Source organism: Schistocerca cancellata, chromosome 1 (genome assembly GCF_023864275.1).
Source record: "Schistocerca cancellata isolate TAMUIC-IGC-003103 chromosome 1, iqSchCanc2.1, whole genome shotgun sequence".
Classification (NCBI taxonomy): Eukaryota; Metazoa; Arthropoda; class Insecta; order Orthoptera; family Acrididae; genus Schistocerca; species Schistocerca cancellata.
Genome location: NC_064626.1, coordinates 857,938,781 through 857,957,618, shown reverse-complemented (window position 1 = coordinate 857,957,618; position 18,838 = coordinate 857,938,781). Strand labels below are relative to the sequence as shown.

Sequence of the window (18,838 nt, the reverse complement as noted above, 5' to 3'; positions counted from 1 at the left end):
TGAAGGGGCGATGGGGGAAGGGGGGAGACGCTGCTTTGTCGTCAGCTAATTGCATATTACGTGGACTGTCGACGAAATTATTCATTTGACAGTCTTGAGACGCGCGGGTTTAGACGGGAGAGTCACTGAGTACAGCGAGGGAGGAAGAATTCTGCCAGTCTGGTGAACGGATGCTGCGAGTCGGAGGCCGGGTGGCAGCGGTGAGTGGCGGAGGACGTCTGCGCCGCGCCGAGGCGTGCGGGCCGGCGTCACTGCAGGCGCATCGTGACCCAGACGAGCGCGCGCGGCCGCGCCAGCCCGCCGATCTCGCAGTTGACGGTGCGCGTCTCGCCGTTGATGACGAAGAGCGCGCCGCTGGCCGACGTCACCATGTAGTGGCCGAAGACGCCCGAGGCGGCGATGGGCCGGTTCGGCGCGCCCCACTGCGACAGGCGGGCCGGCATCGCGCGGCCCACGCCTGTGATCATCTCCACCTTGCCTGCGGGCACGAGCGAGCTCGCTGCACACGGCTGCACGCTGAACAGTATGCGGAAGCAGGCTACTAGGCGTGCGAGTTAAACTCCTCATACCGACTCTCATTACGCTGGGAAGTCCCCTCAAGCGACAGATTCTATAAACTACAGTGCATCCATTTTGTAGTGATAGACAAGTTTCGTCTGTCACTGAGAACTTTGTTGCTTACACGACGTATCGTTAGGTATATTATTAAATTAATAATTTTATTACAATATTTGTACAGTTGTCAAAATAAATGTTGAATATTGCTTTATAATCAATTTCTGGACATAATAGAAAACAAAACTGATTTTGTTCTGTCAGGAACAGTTGTAACGAAACAAAAATAAAGAAAATAGACACACTTCCGCGTGATAAACACAAACAAAGGAACAAAAACGAATACTTACAAAATATTCCACTTCGAACACTAAGTTTCTTTTCATTGTCATCTTGAAAAACACATTGTTCATGAACCAGTTGGCCCTCCTAGTAGTTTGAGACACTTTACATTGGAGTTACGATTACGCCTTAGCAAACTGTCCAGATAGGGCCTTAGAATATTGCCCCATTGCCCCACAGTTGCCTCTATGATGCTGTTCTGAAGAGTATGGAGGCCACTCCATGGGGCTTATTCTATGCTCCACTTGGAAGGATTTTTACAAGATTGTGACATAAGAGCGTGCAATGTCATCCATCTGTGTGAATCCCATTCCAATATGTTCAACAAATGGAACCAATATGTATGCAAAGATGGCGTCCCGATACTTCACACCAGTGATTCTCCAAAATATTTTGACAAGGAGTGTCCTGCGGCCATATACACTATGTGATCAAAAGCATCCGGACACATCCAAAAACATATATTTTTCGTATTAAGTGCATTGTGTTGCCACCTACTGTCAGGTACTCCATATCAGCGACCTCAGTAGTCACTAGACATCGTGAGGGAGCAGAATGGGGCGCCCCGTGGAACTCACACACTTCTAATGTGGTCAGGTGATTGGGTGTCACTTGTATCATACGTCTGTACGCAAGGTTTCCACTCTCCTAAACATCCTTAGGTCCACTATTTTCGATGTTATAGTGAAGTGGAAACGTGAAGGGACATATACAGCACAAAAGCGCACAGGCCGACTTCGTCTGTTGACTGACACAGAACGCCGACAATTCAAGAGGGTCCTAATGTGTAATAGGCAGACATCTATCCAGACAATCACACAGGAATTCCAAACTCATCTCGATCCACTGCAAGTATTGTGACAGTTAGGCGGGAGGGGAGGAAACTTGGATTTCATGGTCTAGCGGTTGCTCATAAGCCACACATCATGTCTGTAACTGCCAAACGACGCCTCGCTTGGTGTAAGGAGTGTAAACATTGGATGATTGAACAGTGGAAAAACGTTGTGTGGAGTGACGAATCACGGTACACAATGTGGTGATCCGATGGCAGGGCGTGGATGTGTTATGGCATGGTCGTATTTTTCATGGAAGGGGCTTGCAACCCTTGTTGATATGATTGGCAGTTTCAAAGCACAGGCCTACAATGATGTTTTAAGCACCTTCTTGCTTCCCACTGTTCAAGAGCAATACGGGGATGGTGACTGCATCTTTCTACATGATCTAACTCCTGTTCATAATGTGGCGGAGTGGCTACACGACACTAAAATGCCTGTAATGGAGTGGCCTGGAAAGAGTCCTGACCTGAAACCTATAGAACACCTTTGGGATGTTTAGGAGCGCCGACTTCGTGCCAGGCCTCAAGGCCTCACCGACCGACATCGATACCTCTCCTCAATGCAGCACTTCGTGAAGAATGGGCTACCATTCCTCAAGAAACCTTCCAGCACCTGATTGAACGTATGCCTGCGAGAATGGAAAATTTTTGGAAATTTGTGGTAAGGTCTTATGGGACCCAACTGCTGAGGTCATCGGTCCTTAAACCTACACACTACTTAATCTAAGTTAAACTAACTTACGCTATGGCACAACACACACACCCATGCCCGAGGGAGCACTAGAACCTCTGACGGGGGCAACCGTTCGGACCGTGACACGGTGGCTTAAATCACGAGGATACGACGCGCGGCTGCGAGAGTGGAAGCTGACATTAAGGTTAAGGTTGGGCCAACACCATATTGAGTTCGAGCATTACCGATGGAGGGCATCACTAACTAGTAAGTAATTTTTAATCAGGTGTCCCGATACTTTAGATCACATAGTCTATGATTCCACCACAAGACATAACTGAACCACCCTTGATAAGGATGGCTGTCTGCGTACATCATAATCCTCGTTGCCTCCACACACGAATATCAGTGGCGTTAGCGAGGAGACGAGTACAGGTCTCAGAAAAAAAGAACGATGTGGCCCACTCCTACCTCGTCCACAACGAGTGGTTTCGTGCCATTGCGACACGAGCCCCTCTCCAAACCCGATTTAGAGGAGGAGCCTTGAGAGGACTTATGGCACGTAATCCCTGCTCATGGAGCTTGTGTTGACACCTGCACTTCTGGATTTGGAACTGCTGCTGTAGACGTGTAGCGGTGTGTTGAGGATTTCTAACTGGTTCGGCCGAGCGGTTAAAGGCGCTACGGTCTGGATCCGCACGACCGCTACGGTCGCAGGTTCGAATCCTGCCTCGGGCATGGATGTGTGTGATGTCCTTAGGTTAGTTAGGTTTAAGTAGTTCTAAGTTCTAGGGGACTTATGACCACAGCAGTTGAGTCCCATAGTGCTCAGAGCCATTTTTTTCTAACTGGTACAAATGGCTCTGAGCACTATGGGACTTAACATTTGTGGTCATCAGTCCCCTAGAACTTAGAACTACTTAAACCTAACTAACCTAAGGACATCACACACATCCATGCCCGAGGCAGGATTCGAACCTGCGACCGTAGCAGTCGCGCGGTTCCGGACTGAGCGCCTTAACCGCGAGACCACCGCGGCCGACTGAGGATTTCTCCTTGCTGTTATACACATATATGGGTCCTGCACACCTGTTGTTTTTCTGTCACGGCTACTTCTGTGACGATCCGTAACTGACCCTGTTCCTAGAAATTTGCTCCGGAAACTAGAGACATCATTGTGACAGACGATGACATTGGCTGCGATGTTCTTCTGTCTCATTCCCTGCTCCATTGAGTGACTACAGAGCCTCTCATCTTACGCTATTGCTGTCCGAACCATCCTGAAGCAATCGAACTCTCGTAATGTCTAAGTTTTGGAAGACAGCCACAAGTCACGCTTTGTATTTCTCACTGACCGGTTTCGCTCTTCAAATGAAAAAGAGGATCATCAGAATACAGAGATTAAAATTTTGTGACAGCATTAAAGATTGGCTTTAGAATTGGCTGACATATCTAAGGACTAATCTGGCAGTACTATAGTTCTTAAACTCATGTTTAAACTAAGTTTAAAGTACAGTAGTAATTGTTGAAATTGACACTGACAGCGCGAAACCGGTCAATAAAAAATACAATGTGCGTCTTGCGGCTGTCTTCGACAACTTAGCATTAATATTAGCTCCAACAGCAGGCAATGCCTACTCTTGGTAAATATAGTAATGACACCCAGCACAATTACTGCATTATTTACAGGTGACACGATAGCCATAGACTTCAAATATTGCCCCCTCACGTTAGGAACGTGGTCTGTTTAAGCCAGAATTACGTTACAGGTAAATTATGTGTACACATCATAACATATTTGTGGATCAAAAGGTTCAACATTAAAGTTTCGGCACTATGCAAAATTTATACTGACCACTGTCTGTAATGAAAACAACATGCATGTCACAAAGATATGGAAAGCGCTGAAGGCTATACTTCACATCGGCCGAGTTTATCACGTCGCTGGATTCAGTACACAGTTGGTCAACGGCCGTCCACAGTGTCAAGTAGAGTTAAGCTGCACCTGTGGTGATTACGATCTTATAACGAAACAACTGAATAAATAATGTTTGAAACGAAATTTCAGCCACTAACTGAATGAATCACAGATGAAATACGAGATGGTAATCTTTAGATCTGGTGTACATGTCCACACAAACAAATGATCACGATTTCAAAAAAATTGGATGATTCATTAAAGAGCAAGACCCCCAGAACTTGAGGACGTCAATATTGCGTTGGTCCAACTGTGGTCCTTATGAAAGCAGTTATTTGGCTTGGCACTGATTGATAGGGTTGTTGGATGTCCACCTGAGCGATATCATACCAAAATCGAGCAATTGGCGAGTTTGATCGTCAAAAACCCGAGTTGGTTCGAGAGCCCTGTCCATACTGCCCCAACGTCCTCCATTGGGGAGAGATACAACGACCTTGCTGGCCACCTGTTCGCAAGCACGAAACAGGCAGTAGGAACTCTCGCCGTGTGGGGACGGGCATTATCTTGCTGAAATATAAGCCTAGATTGGCTTGCCATGAAGGGAAACAAACTGGTACGCAGAATATAGTCGACGTACCACTATGCTGTAAGGGTGACGCAGAGGACAAACAAAGAGGTCTACCTATGAAAAGAAATGGCATTCCGTCCATCACTCCTGGTTGCGGGCCTAACGGCTGGCGACAGTCAGGTTGGTATCCCAACACTGCCCTGGTCGTCTCCATAGGCGCTCAGTTCGAAGCGGGTCTCATAACTGAAGACAGTTCTACTCCAGTCAATGATACTGCAGGCTGAAGACTTGTCTGGAGACACCCCAGACAGCGATGGAAGGCCAACCTGACTGTTGGCCGCCATTCGGCCAGAAAGCCAGGAATGATGGTCTGGGATACCATTTATTTTCGTAGCAGAACCCTTTTGGCTGTCATCCGCCTCCCTTCCAACACAGCGGTACGTCGACGATACTATACGCCCCGTTTTGTTGCCGTTCATGGAAAGCCACCTTGGGCTTATATCTATAATGTTCGCCCGCATACGGCGAGAATTTCTATGCTTGTCTTAGTGCTTGCCAACAGGTAGCCAGCAAGGTCGCCAGATTCCCCCCCCCCCACCCCCCATTTGAGAACATTTGTTGCAAATTGGGCAGGGCCCTCCAAGTAGCTCGGGATTTTGATGATCCAACGCGCCAATTGAACAGATTTTGGCACGATATCCTTTAGGATTACATCCAACAACTCTGTCAATTAATGCCAAGACGAATAACTGATTGCATATGGGCAAGAGGTGGACCAATGTGTTATTGACCTCCTCAATTTGTGAAGCTCTTTGCCTTGAATAAATCGTCCAATTTGTCTGAAATTGTTATCTTTTTCTTTTCTCTGTACGTGTACATGACATCCAGCAACTTCCGTCCCATTCGGATAAATTCTTGGTTCAAAATTTAAGGCGCCTGTGAATACTTACCGTCTGATGCTGAGTTTACGGTGACACCAAAACTGACTAACGCTCAAATAAAAGTTGTAAGAAACATTATAAATCCACTGGTCGCACTTTTCATACATACCGTCCACTGCTGCAACGCTATCATGTCCTTAACACATCCTTAAAGAAAGAAAAAATAACTTGCTTTGCACTGACCAATTAGAGCTTAAAATGAATTACAATGCACTTCACAAAGCAAAAAAATATTTGAAAAAAATGCATGTCTGGCAAATAAGTTTTAAATTGTTAGTAAATAAGAACTCTTAAAATGCGTAGTAACAACACATAGAAGAATGGGGAAAATCAAACTCATAAAGCGTGATACAAGTAATGTAGATTAGGAGAATTTATGTAAGAATAGGAAACTATTCCAGAATGAAAGAAGAGTCAGGTTTAGCCTCTAGTGAAATGCAGTTTAAACAAACGTAAAAGTACGTATACTTAGCTACAGTTCTGGGAGGGGAAATAAAAGATCATCTGAACTGGAACTAGGAAACAGTTAAAGAGCAATTGAGAGTTTTGGCGATACATTACACGCACATGATAAAAAAGTATCCTGAATAATGACAAAATAATAATAATAATAATAATATCTGTTCAGAAATGACTCCAAGTGATTGTGAAAAGGCACAAGAAAAATTTAACAAGAAAGAAAGAAAACTTAAACAGTATGAGTATGAAGAAAATAGAACAGAGACATATGTTGGGTAGATATACCCGTAATATTTGATCTGTCAACACGACAGGTGACGCAGAAGCTAAAAACATAGCAGAAACCGGACAAGATTTTGAGCATTTCCTTAAACATTTACAGAGTGCAACAGACGAATCAGAATGATACAAAATATAAAAATCAGTAAGAAATTATGACAGGAACAAGAAATGAGACGTGTATTCTTTAACTTCTGTAGTTCACATGACAAAAGAGAGATAGACATGAAATAGTTGCAGACTTATCAACACTCTTTCCATAATTTAGAGTATTTCATTCAGCCAAACAAACATTCAGGCCTGAGAAACGGATATACTACATCTATGAATTTATTTTGCCTCTGCATGTCTTATCTTCTGTAATACAGAAAACAATAACCCTGACACATATAGTAGCCTTTTCCCACACACTTTCAGTTATGTCTTCCACTACAGCCTACTCCATGACCTTTCTTTTCCTCTGTGTCCTAGTAATTCTACACGTGCAACTCTCCATAATTTTCTGTGCAACCTTGAGAGTCTGAAATAGTTTTTGCACTTTAAAATCAATGTCCCATCGGTTAAGTCACTACTGGTAATACACACCGATACCGAACTTCCCGTCTGAGAAACTACAGAAGCAGTGTGGTTTCCTTGTTGTCTCTCTTGTTTGGAAAAAAATGGTTCAAATGGCTCTGAGAACTATGGGACTTAACATCTGAGGTCATCAGTCCCCTCGAACTTAGAACTACTTAAACCTAACTAACCTAAGGACATCACACACATCCATGCCCGAGGCAGGATTCGAACCTGCGACCGTAGCAGTCGCGCGGTTCCGGACTACAGCGTCTTGTTTGGAAAGTCATGTCTGTTGAGGCGGATGTGTCTTTGGGTCACCCCACCAGAAATGTATCTCCTCTGAAAGAATCAATTCTTCATGTAGCGCGATTGATTTGTGATTGAGTAATAAGAATCTGAGTGGGTTGACAACAAGAGAGCCGTTCTATGCGCATTGTTAATGTAGTTTGTTACTGGCAGGTGCAGAGCTCGTACAAGATTTAACTCATTCCGCAGGACTATGACCCGTGCTTCTACTGTTCCCAATACCAATGAGAGCTGAAATTAGTTTGGACGGAAATTAATAGGTTTTTCTTATTATTTTGTTCCTTTCGTTTGCTTGAATAATCTATCTGCTCGTCCAGAATGCATCATTTTTAACTAACATTTCTCCTCATTAGTTTCTTTTGTTTATGATTTCTTCGTCAACTATGCGAATCGTTTCCTTAGGAAAAATCCATCCATAATGGTTTTCAAAATATTTCAACGGATTTCTTCCACTTTTGTATGGAAAGACTGACAACCAAAATTTAATTTGTTAAGACAGCGAGTAACACAGTTACTTTTGCAAAATATTATTATGTAACTTATAAGCAAGCTGGGAATGTAAAGAGATGAAAGTTGTGCGAGAAGAAAATACCAAGTTTTTAAATAACCCACATGCAAAAAGGAACACGATTCATTAACTTCCCAAGAGGGTTACCGTATTGTGTCATTATTTTGTCTGCTTTTACTTCTCTGGTACACAGCGTCAACAAATTAAACAAGAGAAAGCACGGAAAAAGAGTAACTACAGGAGGCCCGTAGCGTACACTTCAGACAGCTTACCTGTGACTAGATTCAGAAAGAGTATGTCCTCCTTATCGGTTCCGCTGGCGTACAGGTCGTATCCGTGGTTCGTTCTAGACGGGTAGAAGGCGATGTCACTGACGTTCAGCGTCGTCTTCACGTCGAACAGAAACTTGAGGCCGTCGTCTGAAAATGAAGTCATATACTGATCGTACAAGGAACGCTATTTATGTTTGAACTTTCCTCAACTAATTAGGAATCGTCTTGCTGAAAACCTTTTACAAACTGTTTTTAATTTGAGAATTGCTTTTAGTGGCGGTAGTCGTTCCAAGTTTGTTAAATTATACTATAAGAACTTTAGAGTCTTCTTTCGTAAACACTGACTATAATATTTATTTTGTAAGTAAATAACAATCTTTATTCAGATAATATATTCTAGCTGAAGTTTAATCCCTGTTTACACTAAAGATAATGGTGTATTGCGTATACGGCTATCATACAGATGCACAACATTCAGATTACTTGCAAATTATTTATAAAATCTTGAGTGCAGTATGAGAAACTTCTGAAAATAACCACGCTAGATAGAAACAACCGCGAAGACATTAGATAAGTTTTTGGTGAAGCCGATATCACAACCTGTCCTAAGATATTCATTATTGTTCACTATCTTAAAAAATTCTAATTGAAAATCATTCGTAGCTATTTGCAAAAGAAAAATCTAAAATTTTCTGGCAGTGATGTAGGTTCACACCACGCTTGAGCAAACGTATGTAGCGTATCTCAATCTGGTAGAACGCTTTCAGTTTGACGCCATGTCCGCAGATTCTGCCTAAGTTAAAAAAATAACTTAGGCAGAATCTGCGGACATGGTGTCAAAATAAAAAAAATATTTTGTCGTCTACTCATTTCCCCTGAAGAAGTGGAATGAGTCCACATACAGTTCATCCTATTCCAGGATAATCTGAAGTGGTAACCAGGAATCGAATCATGAATTCTGTACGCGTCGACCATCAGTACATTGCTGTAGGTGACCAGCTAAATACAATATCATACGTAAGACATCCGCTGAATAGCCAGTCACTAAGAATATCAAACAGTTTTATTGAAGGAACCTCAGATTATTGTCTAATTTATTTTGAAGAAAAGGTTTACAATACTACCACTGGACATTTGTCCAAACTTCTTATGTGGCACCAGATGTGGAATTGATGTACCCTGAGGCAACAAACTTTATTTTCTGGTCTTACACACAAGACCCAAGCTTTTGCACGTAACATGATTTGTGGTGTCGAATACCTCTTACCAAACATGGGATGACTTTCAACACACTTCAGAGGAAAATAAGATGACTGTACTATATTGATTCGTTATGATGGAAATGTCTTCTTAGATTAGTGATGACTTCATCAATGACTAATGATTTTATAGCTTATAGAAGCTAGCGTTCATGATGCACATATTCATTAACTGAATAGTAAGTTTGCTCTCAAAAGCTGCGTTGACCTAGATGTTTGGTGATCCCATAATTGTAGCCAAGGGGAGAACGTCTTACACTCAGCTGATGAAAAACATTCTCTATGACAGATTTAGCAAAAAGACAAGAACAATTATAGAGATTAACAGTTTCTGCTTCATATCACCCGTTGAACTCTTACATCATAGTCATCAGACTGTTACTAGCCACGAAATAAATGTGGTACACATGAATAATTGTTTCATAATCGCGGTTATTACTACCCTACTATCATCGAAGGCGGCATACATGCTAGTTCCAAAGGATGACCCCGCATTTTGCCTTCTCATTTCATTTTCCTTTTTGTCTCTGTTTACGAGCATAGAACTAGCAATGATAAACACGTTTTCGCCATTTCTTTCTTATGTTGGTGGAATCGTACAACCATTCATGAGTTCCATTACATTTTCAGATCTTCTCCAGACATTTATTGAGAATATGGTTTTGGGCAGCCCTTATCTCCTACAAGAAAATTTATATCAGTGGTCTCAGTTCTGCGCTTTGTGTTTGGTTTACCTGCACTTTTAAGGTGTCGTACAATAGTAAAGATTTCACTTAATTGGTTTTTGTGTAATTTCAATAAGATTTCGAAATGATTTAGACTTCTTTCAAACGCTTGTTTGGTTTCGAAATGCTTATTCAAGCCATAAAACCAGGTAATGAAAGCATATCGATTGCACTACTAGTACGAGGCTAAAAAGATTAAGATACATTTCGCAATGCAATATAGATTGCTTTTCTTCTGACAATTTCAAGTGTTTGTCTACACTACCGTATCTGAACAGACGGAATGTTTAATCATCATAGTTGTAAAAATTATTTATTTCTAAACAAGAAAGCGCAGACCGGTTTCAGGACCTGTGTACCATCTTCAGGTGCATTTGCAAAATTATAAGTCAATAACGCCTACCCTCATCGTTAAGATAAGAAACCCACATTGTTTACATAAGAAAAACTTACAGAACCAATATAAATTCTCAGAAAAAATGCTTATACGTACATTAAAAAGTGAGTCCATAAAGGATGCTTAATTAAGGTTAAAATAGGTTAAAATACGTTAAAGTAGTATATCCATGGTACATGGCATGAAACAGGATATCCTATTCAATCCTAGGGAGGACAGGCAGCCTCTTGCAGAGGAGGACCTACATGAAAGGACAAACATACCCAATTAAAACAGCGAAGCCATTGCTAAACGGAATCATTTGTAAAGTATTAAGTGCCCGATATCTCAAATCTTCATCACAAAACTGACAACAGTCTGGGCATAACGGTATGCCACTGATGTATCAGCATGGAGATAAACACGATGCGTTTCGAACAATGAAACGTCCAAAAAGGGAATTATATATAATGTGCACATGCAGACGTAGCGCCTTGAGTAAAATTTGCGATTCACCAGTGCTGCATACACACTCATCGGAGCCGTACCAAGCAGAAACCAGTATTGAAATACCGGTGGGAGCGGCCGTGTATCCGTAATCGTAAGGCCGTTGGCACGCGGGAAAAGTTAGCTCACGCTGACGTGCACGCAACGCGTTTCGTGACGCCACTTCGCGCTATGTCATGTTGAGAAGCCATTTCGTCATGTGAAACAAAAAAATGAGTTCTTCGATATTTCGGCAATGTGCCATGTAAAGTAGAACCAATAGGAAGCAAGAACATTCCCTACGCCACAAGCAGAAAGTGAGATGCCGTATTGTATTTTCCGCGTTCAGTAGAAGCGCATGTTCGCTGGGTTTTATGTTGTATTTTATACCCTGAGAATATAAACATTTCCTAAGCACCAGAACATTGAACGTCTTGAGAACGAATCGTTCTTGATATGATTTGTTGCAAATACAAAAATAAGGCATTGTAAGGCAACGGCCCTTTGAAGAATAATGAAAAACCTGGTGTTCTTGTTAGGATATTTTGTAATTAAAAGCCAATTAACAACATTTTGGCTATTGAAGCCTTTAGGAGGCAAGAAGTGGACCAGAGTAGTTTCAGCAGAGCGTAGTTGGTAGAGGCTCCACGTTATGGAAGCAAAAAAAGGGGGGTTCGTGCCCTGCTGTGTACACTTATTTTTCCACCTTCTCGTTGGAGAGCGCTGAGGGGGCAAAATCACGTTAGACAGCTCGTGCCCTGTTCCGATGGCGCTGTGTCTCGTGACTCTGGATATCCTGTCTGCGTGAACGTCAACGTTGCCCTTCTTATTCCGTGCGCCAACAGCTTATGTGGGTGGACTGCTCACACCATTTGAAGGTGAAAATTTGAATTAATATAACTGCGAACTCCAGGTCTAAGAAACCACAAACTAGCATCCGCTGCAGCGGAAGCTAACTTCTCACATGTATCAGTGAGGCCCTAATTACACATTACCAAGTTTGCGCAAGGATTAACTGCAAACCAACCAATAGTCTCAAACCAAAATAAATAGACATAATTCCTGTATTGCCATTCAAGAGTTCATATAGCACGCCCAGAGAGCGTATTCCCAAACTGTCAGTAACTTTTAGCGATGCAAAGTGGTGGAACAACTAGCACAAATGGCAAGAAATCTATAAAAAACTTTTAGTCTACCAGCAATTATAGCAAAAGCAGCTACTCATGCGTTAGAGCAATACTGATCATATTAATGAGCCATTACAATAAAAACCATAATGAAAAATTTTTGAGGGACACTGCTCACAGCAGCACTGACTACTTCAATAAAATCTGAAATAAAACGAGAAAATCACTAATAAAAACCACTTGTCTGAGGTGCACAGTGTGGTATAACCCTCTTTTTGGACATTTCAGTGTTTGAAACATCGCCTGTCTACCTACAAGCTCAGAGTATTGTAAGTCTTGTAATGGGGATTTGGGATGTCGAACTGTTAATACTTTATAATTGATTTCATTAAACGGTGGTTTTGCTCTTTCATTTGGGGACCTTTGTCCCTTTATGTAGGTTCTATTGGAGAAGCTTTCTTGCAGGCTTAGGATTGAAGAGGATAATCGGTTTCATGCCACGTACCAGGCATGCACTATTTTACCATATTTTGACCTATTTCAACCTCAGTTATGCATCTTTCGTGGACTCACATTTTAATGTATGTGCAGGGGTTCTTTCTACGAATTTATGTTAGTTCTGTTTAACTTTTCTCATTTTAGCAATGTGCATAGGTGTTATTATTGATTTTTAATTTTGCAGATGTACTTGAAAATGGAACGCAGTTCCTGAAACCGGTTTGTGCTTTCCTTTTTAGAAATAAATAATTTTTGTAACTGTAGAGGATTTTATCGTTGGTGATGGATATCAAATGCTGTGGATGTCCCGTCAAGAGAAACGTGTGAAATGCTGAATGTTTTACTTGTGGGTGTTCTGCAGAGTTGTTTCCGTTCTCTACACAATATTTCCACGACCGACCCATTCGTCTTGTTTAGGTGTTGCGACTTTGACTATTATGTGTACTGAAATCACGCTGTTGTTCTATAAACTTTCAAGTTTCCTCCGCAAGCAGCTAACTGAGCTGTTGAAATTATTAATAGTGTACTTCCACACTATCAAGCAATAACGGCGAGAAAACCTAAGAGATCACAGGTGGAATGCTGCTTACAGGTCTTCATATCTTTGGTATGGTTTTAGAGCAGTGCACATTAGTGCAATGAATGATGAATGTCAGTGTGTCTCATTAGGAGCTTGATTGTCCTATTCCTTGATTATGTTTGTGGTTAGGTACTACGGGACCAAACTGCTGAGGTCATCGGTCCCTAGGATTACACACTACTTAATGTAACTTAAACTAACTGTAAGGAAAACACAGTCACCCATGCCTTAGACCGTGCGACTATTCCTTGATTAACTTCTACTAATAAAAGACGAAGAAATCGGGTGACAGGCGACGTTCTTTTGTAACATCGTGGTTGAGTGATAATAATTTTCATTAAACTATGGAAGACGCTAGGAAAGAGGAAAAACTGATAGGTGTAATGAAAATGATTTGTAGCAACTTTAGTATTCCAGAGGCAGAACAGTGAGCGTGCTGGTGGCTTTACAGGGCCAGAGAGTGCTTACCCTGCACGCGCTGCACCACGAGCGTGACGCCGTCGCGTCCTCGGTCCAGCGTGACGACGGCGCGGCTATCGGGCGAGACGTAGGGCCGGCCCGAGACCTGAGCCCTGTGGGACACCACGGCGTCCGTCAGGTAGTCCAGCAGCAGCTGTCCCGCCGGCTGCTCGCACTCCACGATGACCAGCCCGTCTGCGCAGCACACACTATGTGATTACCACAACTGGCAGAATATGGCTACCTATGTACAGGCGAAGTTTTACAGAAACTCGAAGTTAAGCGCATTAGTCAACGCGAGATGTTTTAAACAGTTTCCACAGCTAAACAGTGTCTCTAAATCTGTCAGGAAACTCAAATAGATTCTGGTCGTAAGCAAAATACGCCAGTGGCAGGGCGCAATCAATAGCTTCACTGCGCGACAACAGTGGTCATAGTACTGATGACAGTGCCACTAAAGGAGAGTTACTAAACATAGTGTTCTGAAATTCCAAACAAGATGCATTAAATGTTCGAGAATTCGAATCAAGAACAACAGCCAACATGAGTAACTTACAAGGAGATTTCCTTGGTATAGCGAAGTAGCTTAAATCACTCAATGAGGCCAAGCCTTCTTTTTCTGATCGTATACCACTTATGTTCGTTTCAGTGTACGATGATGCAATAGCTTCATATTTAACAAACATATATAACCGCTCAACCGTCGAAAGATCTGTACCTAATGACTGGAAAGTATCACAGGTCACACCAACACCCAAAAAAGGCAACGGGAATAGTCCGCTGAATTCTACATCTACATTTACATTTATACTCCGCAAGCCACCCAACGGTGTGTGGCGGAGGGCACTTTACGTGCCACAATCATTACCTTCCTTTCCTGTTCCAGTCGCGTATGGTTCGCGGGAAGAACGACTGCCGGAAAGCCTCCGTGCGCGCTCGAATCTCTCTAATTTTACATTCGTGATCTCCTCGGGAGGTATAAGTAGGGGGAAGCAATATATTCGATACCTCATCCAGAAACGCACCCTCTGTAAACCTGGACAGCTAGCTACACCGCGATGCAGAGCGCCTCTCTTGCAGAATCTGCCACTTGAGTTTGCTAAACATCTCCGTAACGCTATCACGGTTACCAAATAACCCTGTGGCGAAACGCGCCGCTCTTCTTTGGATCTTCTCTATCTCCTCTGTCAGCCCGACCTGGTATGGATCCCACACTGATGAGCAATACTCAAGTATAGGTCGAACGAGTGTTTTGTAAGCCACCTCCTTTGTTGATGGACTTTATTTTTTAAGAACTCACCAATGAATCTCAACCTGGCACCCGCCTTACCAACAATAAATTTTATATGATCATTCCGTACACATACTCCCAGATATTTTACAGAAGTAACTGCTACCAGTGTTTGTTCCGCTATCATATAATAATACAATAAAGGATCCTTCTTTCTATGTATTCGCAATACATTAGATTTGTCTATGTTAAGGTTCAGTGGCCACTCCCTGCACTAAGTGCCTATCCGCTGCAGATTTTCCTGCATTTCAACTACGGAACTATATCGCTAACATCGATTTGCAGTAGGACGCTGGAACATAAACTATACTAGGCCGTTATTAATTACCTATAAGAAAAGCATTTATTGACAAATGGACAACATATATTCAGAAAATATCGTCCTTGTGAAATACAACTAGCCCTTTATTCTCATGAAGCAACGAGTTCTATCGACAGGGGATATGAAATTAATTCTACATTTCTGGATTTTCAGTAGGCTTTCGGCACCGTTCTTCACAAGTAACTTATAACCAAATTGCGTGACTGTGGAGTATCGCGTCAGTTGTGCAAGTTGATTCCTGACTTACTATCAGAAACGTCACAGTTCTCAGTAACTGAAGGAAAGTCATGAAGTAAAATGGAAGTAATATCTGGCATTCCCCAAGAAAGTCTTACTGGTCCTCTGCTGTTCATGATCTACATAAACGAATTAGGAGAAAATCTGAGCAGCCTTCTCAGATTGTTTGCAGTTGATACTGTCATTTACCGTCTTACAAAGTAATCAGATGATCAAAACAAATAGCAAAATGATTTAGAGAAGATATCTGTATGGTGCGAAAAATAGCACTCGAAAGTAACGAAAAGCACGAACTCAGCCTCATGAGTACTAAAATATATCCATTACATTTCGGTTGCACGACAAATCACACATATCTAAATGCTGTGATTTCAACTAAATACTTATGGATTACAATTACACATAACTTTAACAAGGGCCATCACAAAGACAATATTGTGGGGGAAGCAAACCAGTAAATACTGGCAGGACACTTAGAAAACGCAACAGGTCGGCTATAGAGACTCCCAACACTATGTTTGTCCGGACTTCCCTGGAGTGTTCGTACTTGGTATGGGACCCACATCAGAGAAGACTGACGGAAAACATCGAAAAAGTTCAAGGAAGGACGGCTTGTTCTGTATTACTGCGAAATAGAGGAGAGAGTGCCACGGGTATGATATGCAAGGTGGCAGTCATTAAAACATATCCGTTTCCCGTTGCGACCGGAACTTCTCATGAAATTTCAATCACAAACTTTCTCCTCAGAGTGTGAGAATACTTTGTTGCCGTCCCACTACATATGGAGAAATAATAATCGTAATAAAATAAGAGAAATAAGAGCTCGCACAGTTTCTTTACTTTTTTTATTTTTTATTTATTTTTACCGCGAGCTCTTCGATAATGATACGGTGCAGAACAGAGATAACGTGAAGATAGTTTGATGAACCCTCTGCTAGGAACTTAACTGTGAATAGCAGAGTAACAATGTAGATGTAGATTTATAGGCTGACCGTCCAGTTATTTGGCACCTTGAATTTTTAAAGTGTGTTTCTTATCCATTGTGAGAGTCGTAAGTAGGTACAAATAATTGGGTGGTCTGGGGACACTTCATTGATCTTGGTGAACATGTGAAGGCAGGTAAACTAGGTGACCAGTTCGCAGGGAGATACAGAGACTGTTCCTGGTAAGTTCCAAGGCACATATCGTTGCCGACATGTATAAGATCACAAGGTTTTTTAATTATTTTATTTTTCGTGTTTAATAACAACTATGCCTGCAGTCACCTTAAGTAGTTTACAGAGATCAGGTTAAATCTAAACTTGAATTTTCGGCCACTGCGAGGCTTTGACTGATACTCTGTTGGATCACCTAGGTGAGACTGCGACATTGTTCGGTTGGCACGTATTCTTACAGAACGTGTGTGGGATCAGTTCCGATGTCAACTCCATCCCAGTGCCAATATTCAGGATATCAAGGAGCAGTTACAATAGTTGTGGACCAGCTTGCCTCAGGAGAGAATGCAATGGGTTTATGATACCCTTCCCAGCCGAATCAGTACTTGCATCCAGACCAAATCCAGACCAATGTGTTGTGTTGTGTGTGTGTGTGTGTGTGTGTGTATGTGTGTGTGTGTGTGTGTGTGTGTGTGTGCGTGTGTGTGTGTATGTTTATATGTGCGAGTTTGGAGTTTGCGAGGCTCATGGACGAGGTTATCAGCATGTTTATAAACATTAAAAAACGAATGTGGATAAAATAATGATAACAGTTGTCACATAGGTAGGGGAAAAGCTATAAAATGACACTCATGCACCTCATTCATTTTGACCTGCACAATAACACTATCTCACATGCCTTTGGACACCAAAAAGAGTGAAAGGTGCCCTACTTCGGATTAATCCAGGCCAGAAAGAGTGCAGAGTCATACAGATAATGCGAAGTTATTTGGACATTTTATTCGATTTTGTATGCATACATTACATACCCTCTCAAACCATGAGGTTTCATTTGCTTTCCTCCTACCCTTATAGACGCTTCTTTTCTTGTCAGTCATTGTATACAAACATGTGACATAAAATTGCAAAGAAATAATGAAATCTGCCCACAAGGTATTTGAAGTTAAAAAGAAAAGCAAAAGATAACCTATCCTGCCAAATTGAAACTGTGTAGACGGAACCATTCCCGATTCAATGCTTCTTTAGGCCATATCTCGTACCAACTGAGCTATTCAATTTAGCTTCACAGGTCATTTCAAAACTCGAAGAGAGTAATGGCAGTGAGATGAATCTTGAGACGCATTTGGATAGCTCAATTGGTGTAAGCATTGAGTGAAAATCGTCCTGGGATTAACGGGGTAAACCTGGGCGAAAAAATTCTTATAGACTAATTTTTTGTTGCCTTCAAATGGTCTCTAGAGCGTCTATTTTTAAGATTCATTCATATACAGTATGCCACAAATTTCAAAATACGTTAAATTGCAATTTACTGTATTATGTTCTGGTGCATCCGAGCGATAAATAGTAAATCCAATATTTACCGACGGAATAGGGGTCCTGTCAGTTTCGATTAGTATCACAGAAGACATTAGTATCAACTAAAATGCTAGTCTCAACAAAATTTCTCTTCTTAACATGATTCATTTATGATAAACAGTCTGGAAACATGTGCTTATCACGCGTCTGCTTAACTTTCGCTTGTATTTCATACGAAGTAAAACGTGAGTGCTTGAAAATGACAAACAGGCAAATTTACGCGAATAGAAAAGGTTCGAAAAGTAATCTCAGTCGCGGATAAAACGCTTCGATTGGTAAGCGAAAGCCAGTTAATCGACATAATTTCGTCACAATCAGAAAGTTTCGGCATCGGCGAGAAAAAGGACAACCGTGCGGTGCAGGCATAGCGAATTAAAGATTTGTTCAATTTCAATGTTGAAAAACAAAAATAGAAACTTTAAACTCTTGTTTTTTCCGAAAAAATATTTTTCAAGTTGGAGGGAATTACAGCTCATTAAAGTTGTATTCAATTACGTAACACCTTCTTATAACATGTGACTAGACAATCATTTGAAACATGTATTAATTAGAATACTCACAGAATATCGGCAATATTTTTTCCCTCTTGTGACACGTAAATAAATACACCTTACAAGGGAACCTCCCCATCGCACCCCCCTCAGATTTAGTTATAAGTTGGCACAGTGGATAGGCCTTGTAAAACTGAATACAGTTCAATCGAGAAAACAGGAAGAAGTTGTGTGGAACTATGAAAAAATAAGCAAAAATATAC

At 41.7% G+C, this 18,838-nt stretch overlaps 1 protein-coding gene across 1 annotated transcript in view; it reads right to left on the bottom strand.

The window, feature by feature from the left end:
• Window positions 1-248: 248 nt before the first annotated feature.
• LOC126107615 (follistatin-related protein 5-like) overlaps window positions 249-18,838 on the bottom strand; it is a 181,397-nt gene continuing 162,807 nt past the window's right edge. Inside the window, exons 14-16 of the mRNA XM_049913341.1 lie at window positions 13,734-13,919; window positions 8,215-8,361; window positions 249-478 (exon numbers count right to left, since the gene is read on the bottom strand). Coding sequence (XP_049769298.1) covers window positions 249-478; window positions 8,215-8,361; window positions 13,734-13,919 — 563 coding nt within the window. The remainder of the gene's footprint in view (window positions 479-8,214; window positions 8,362-13,733; window positions 13,920-18,838) is intronic.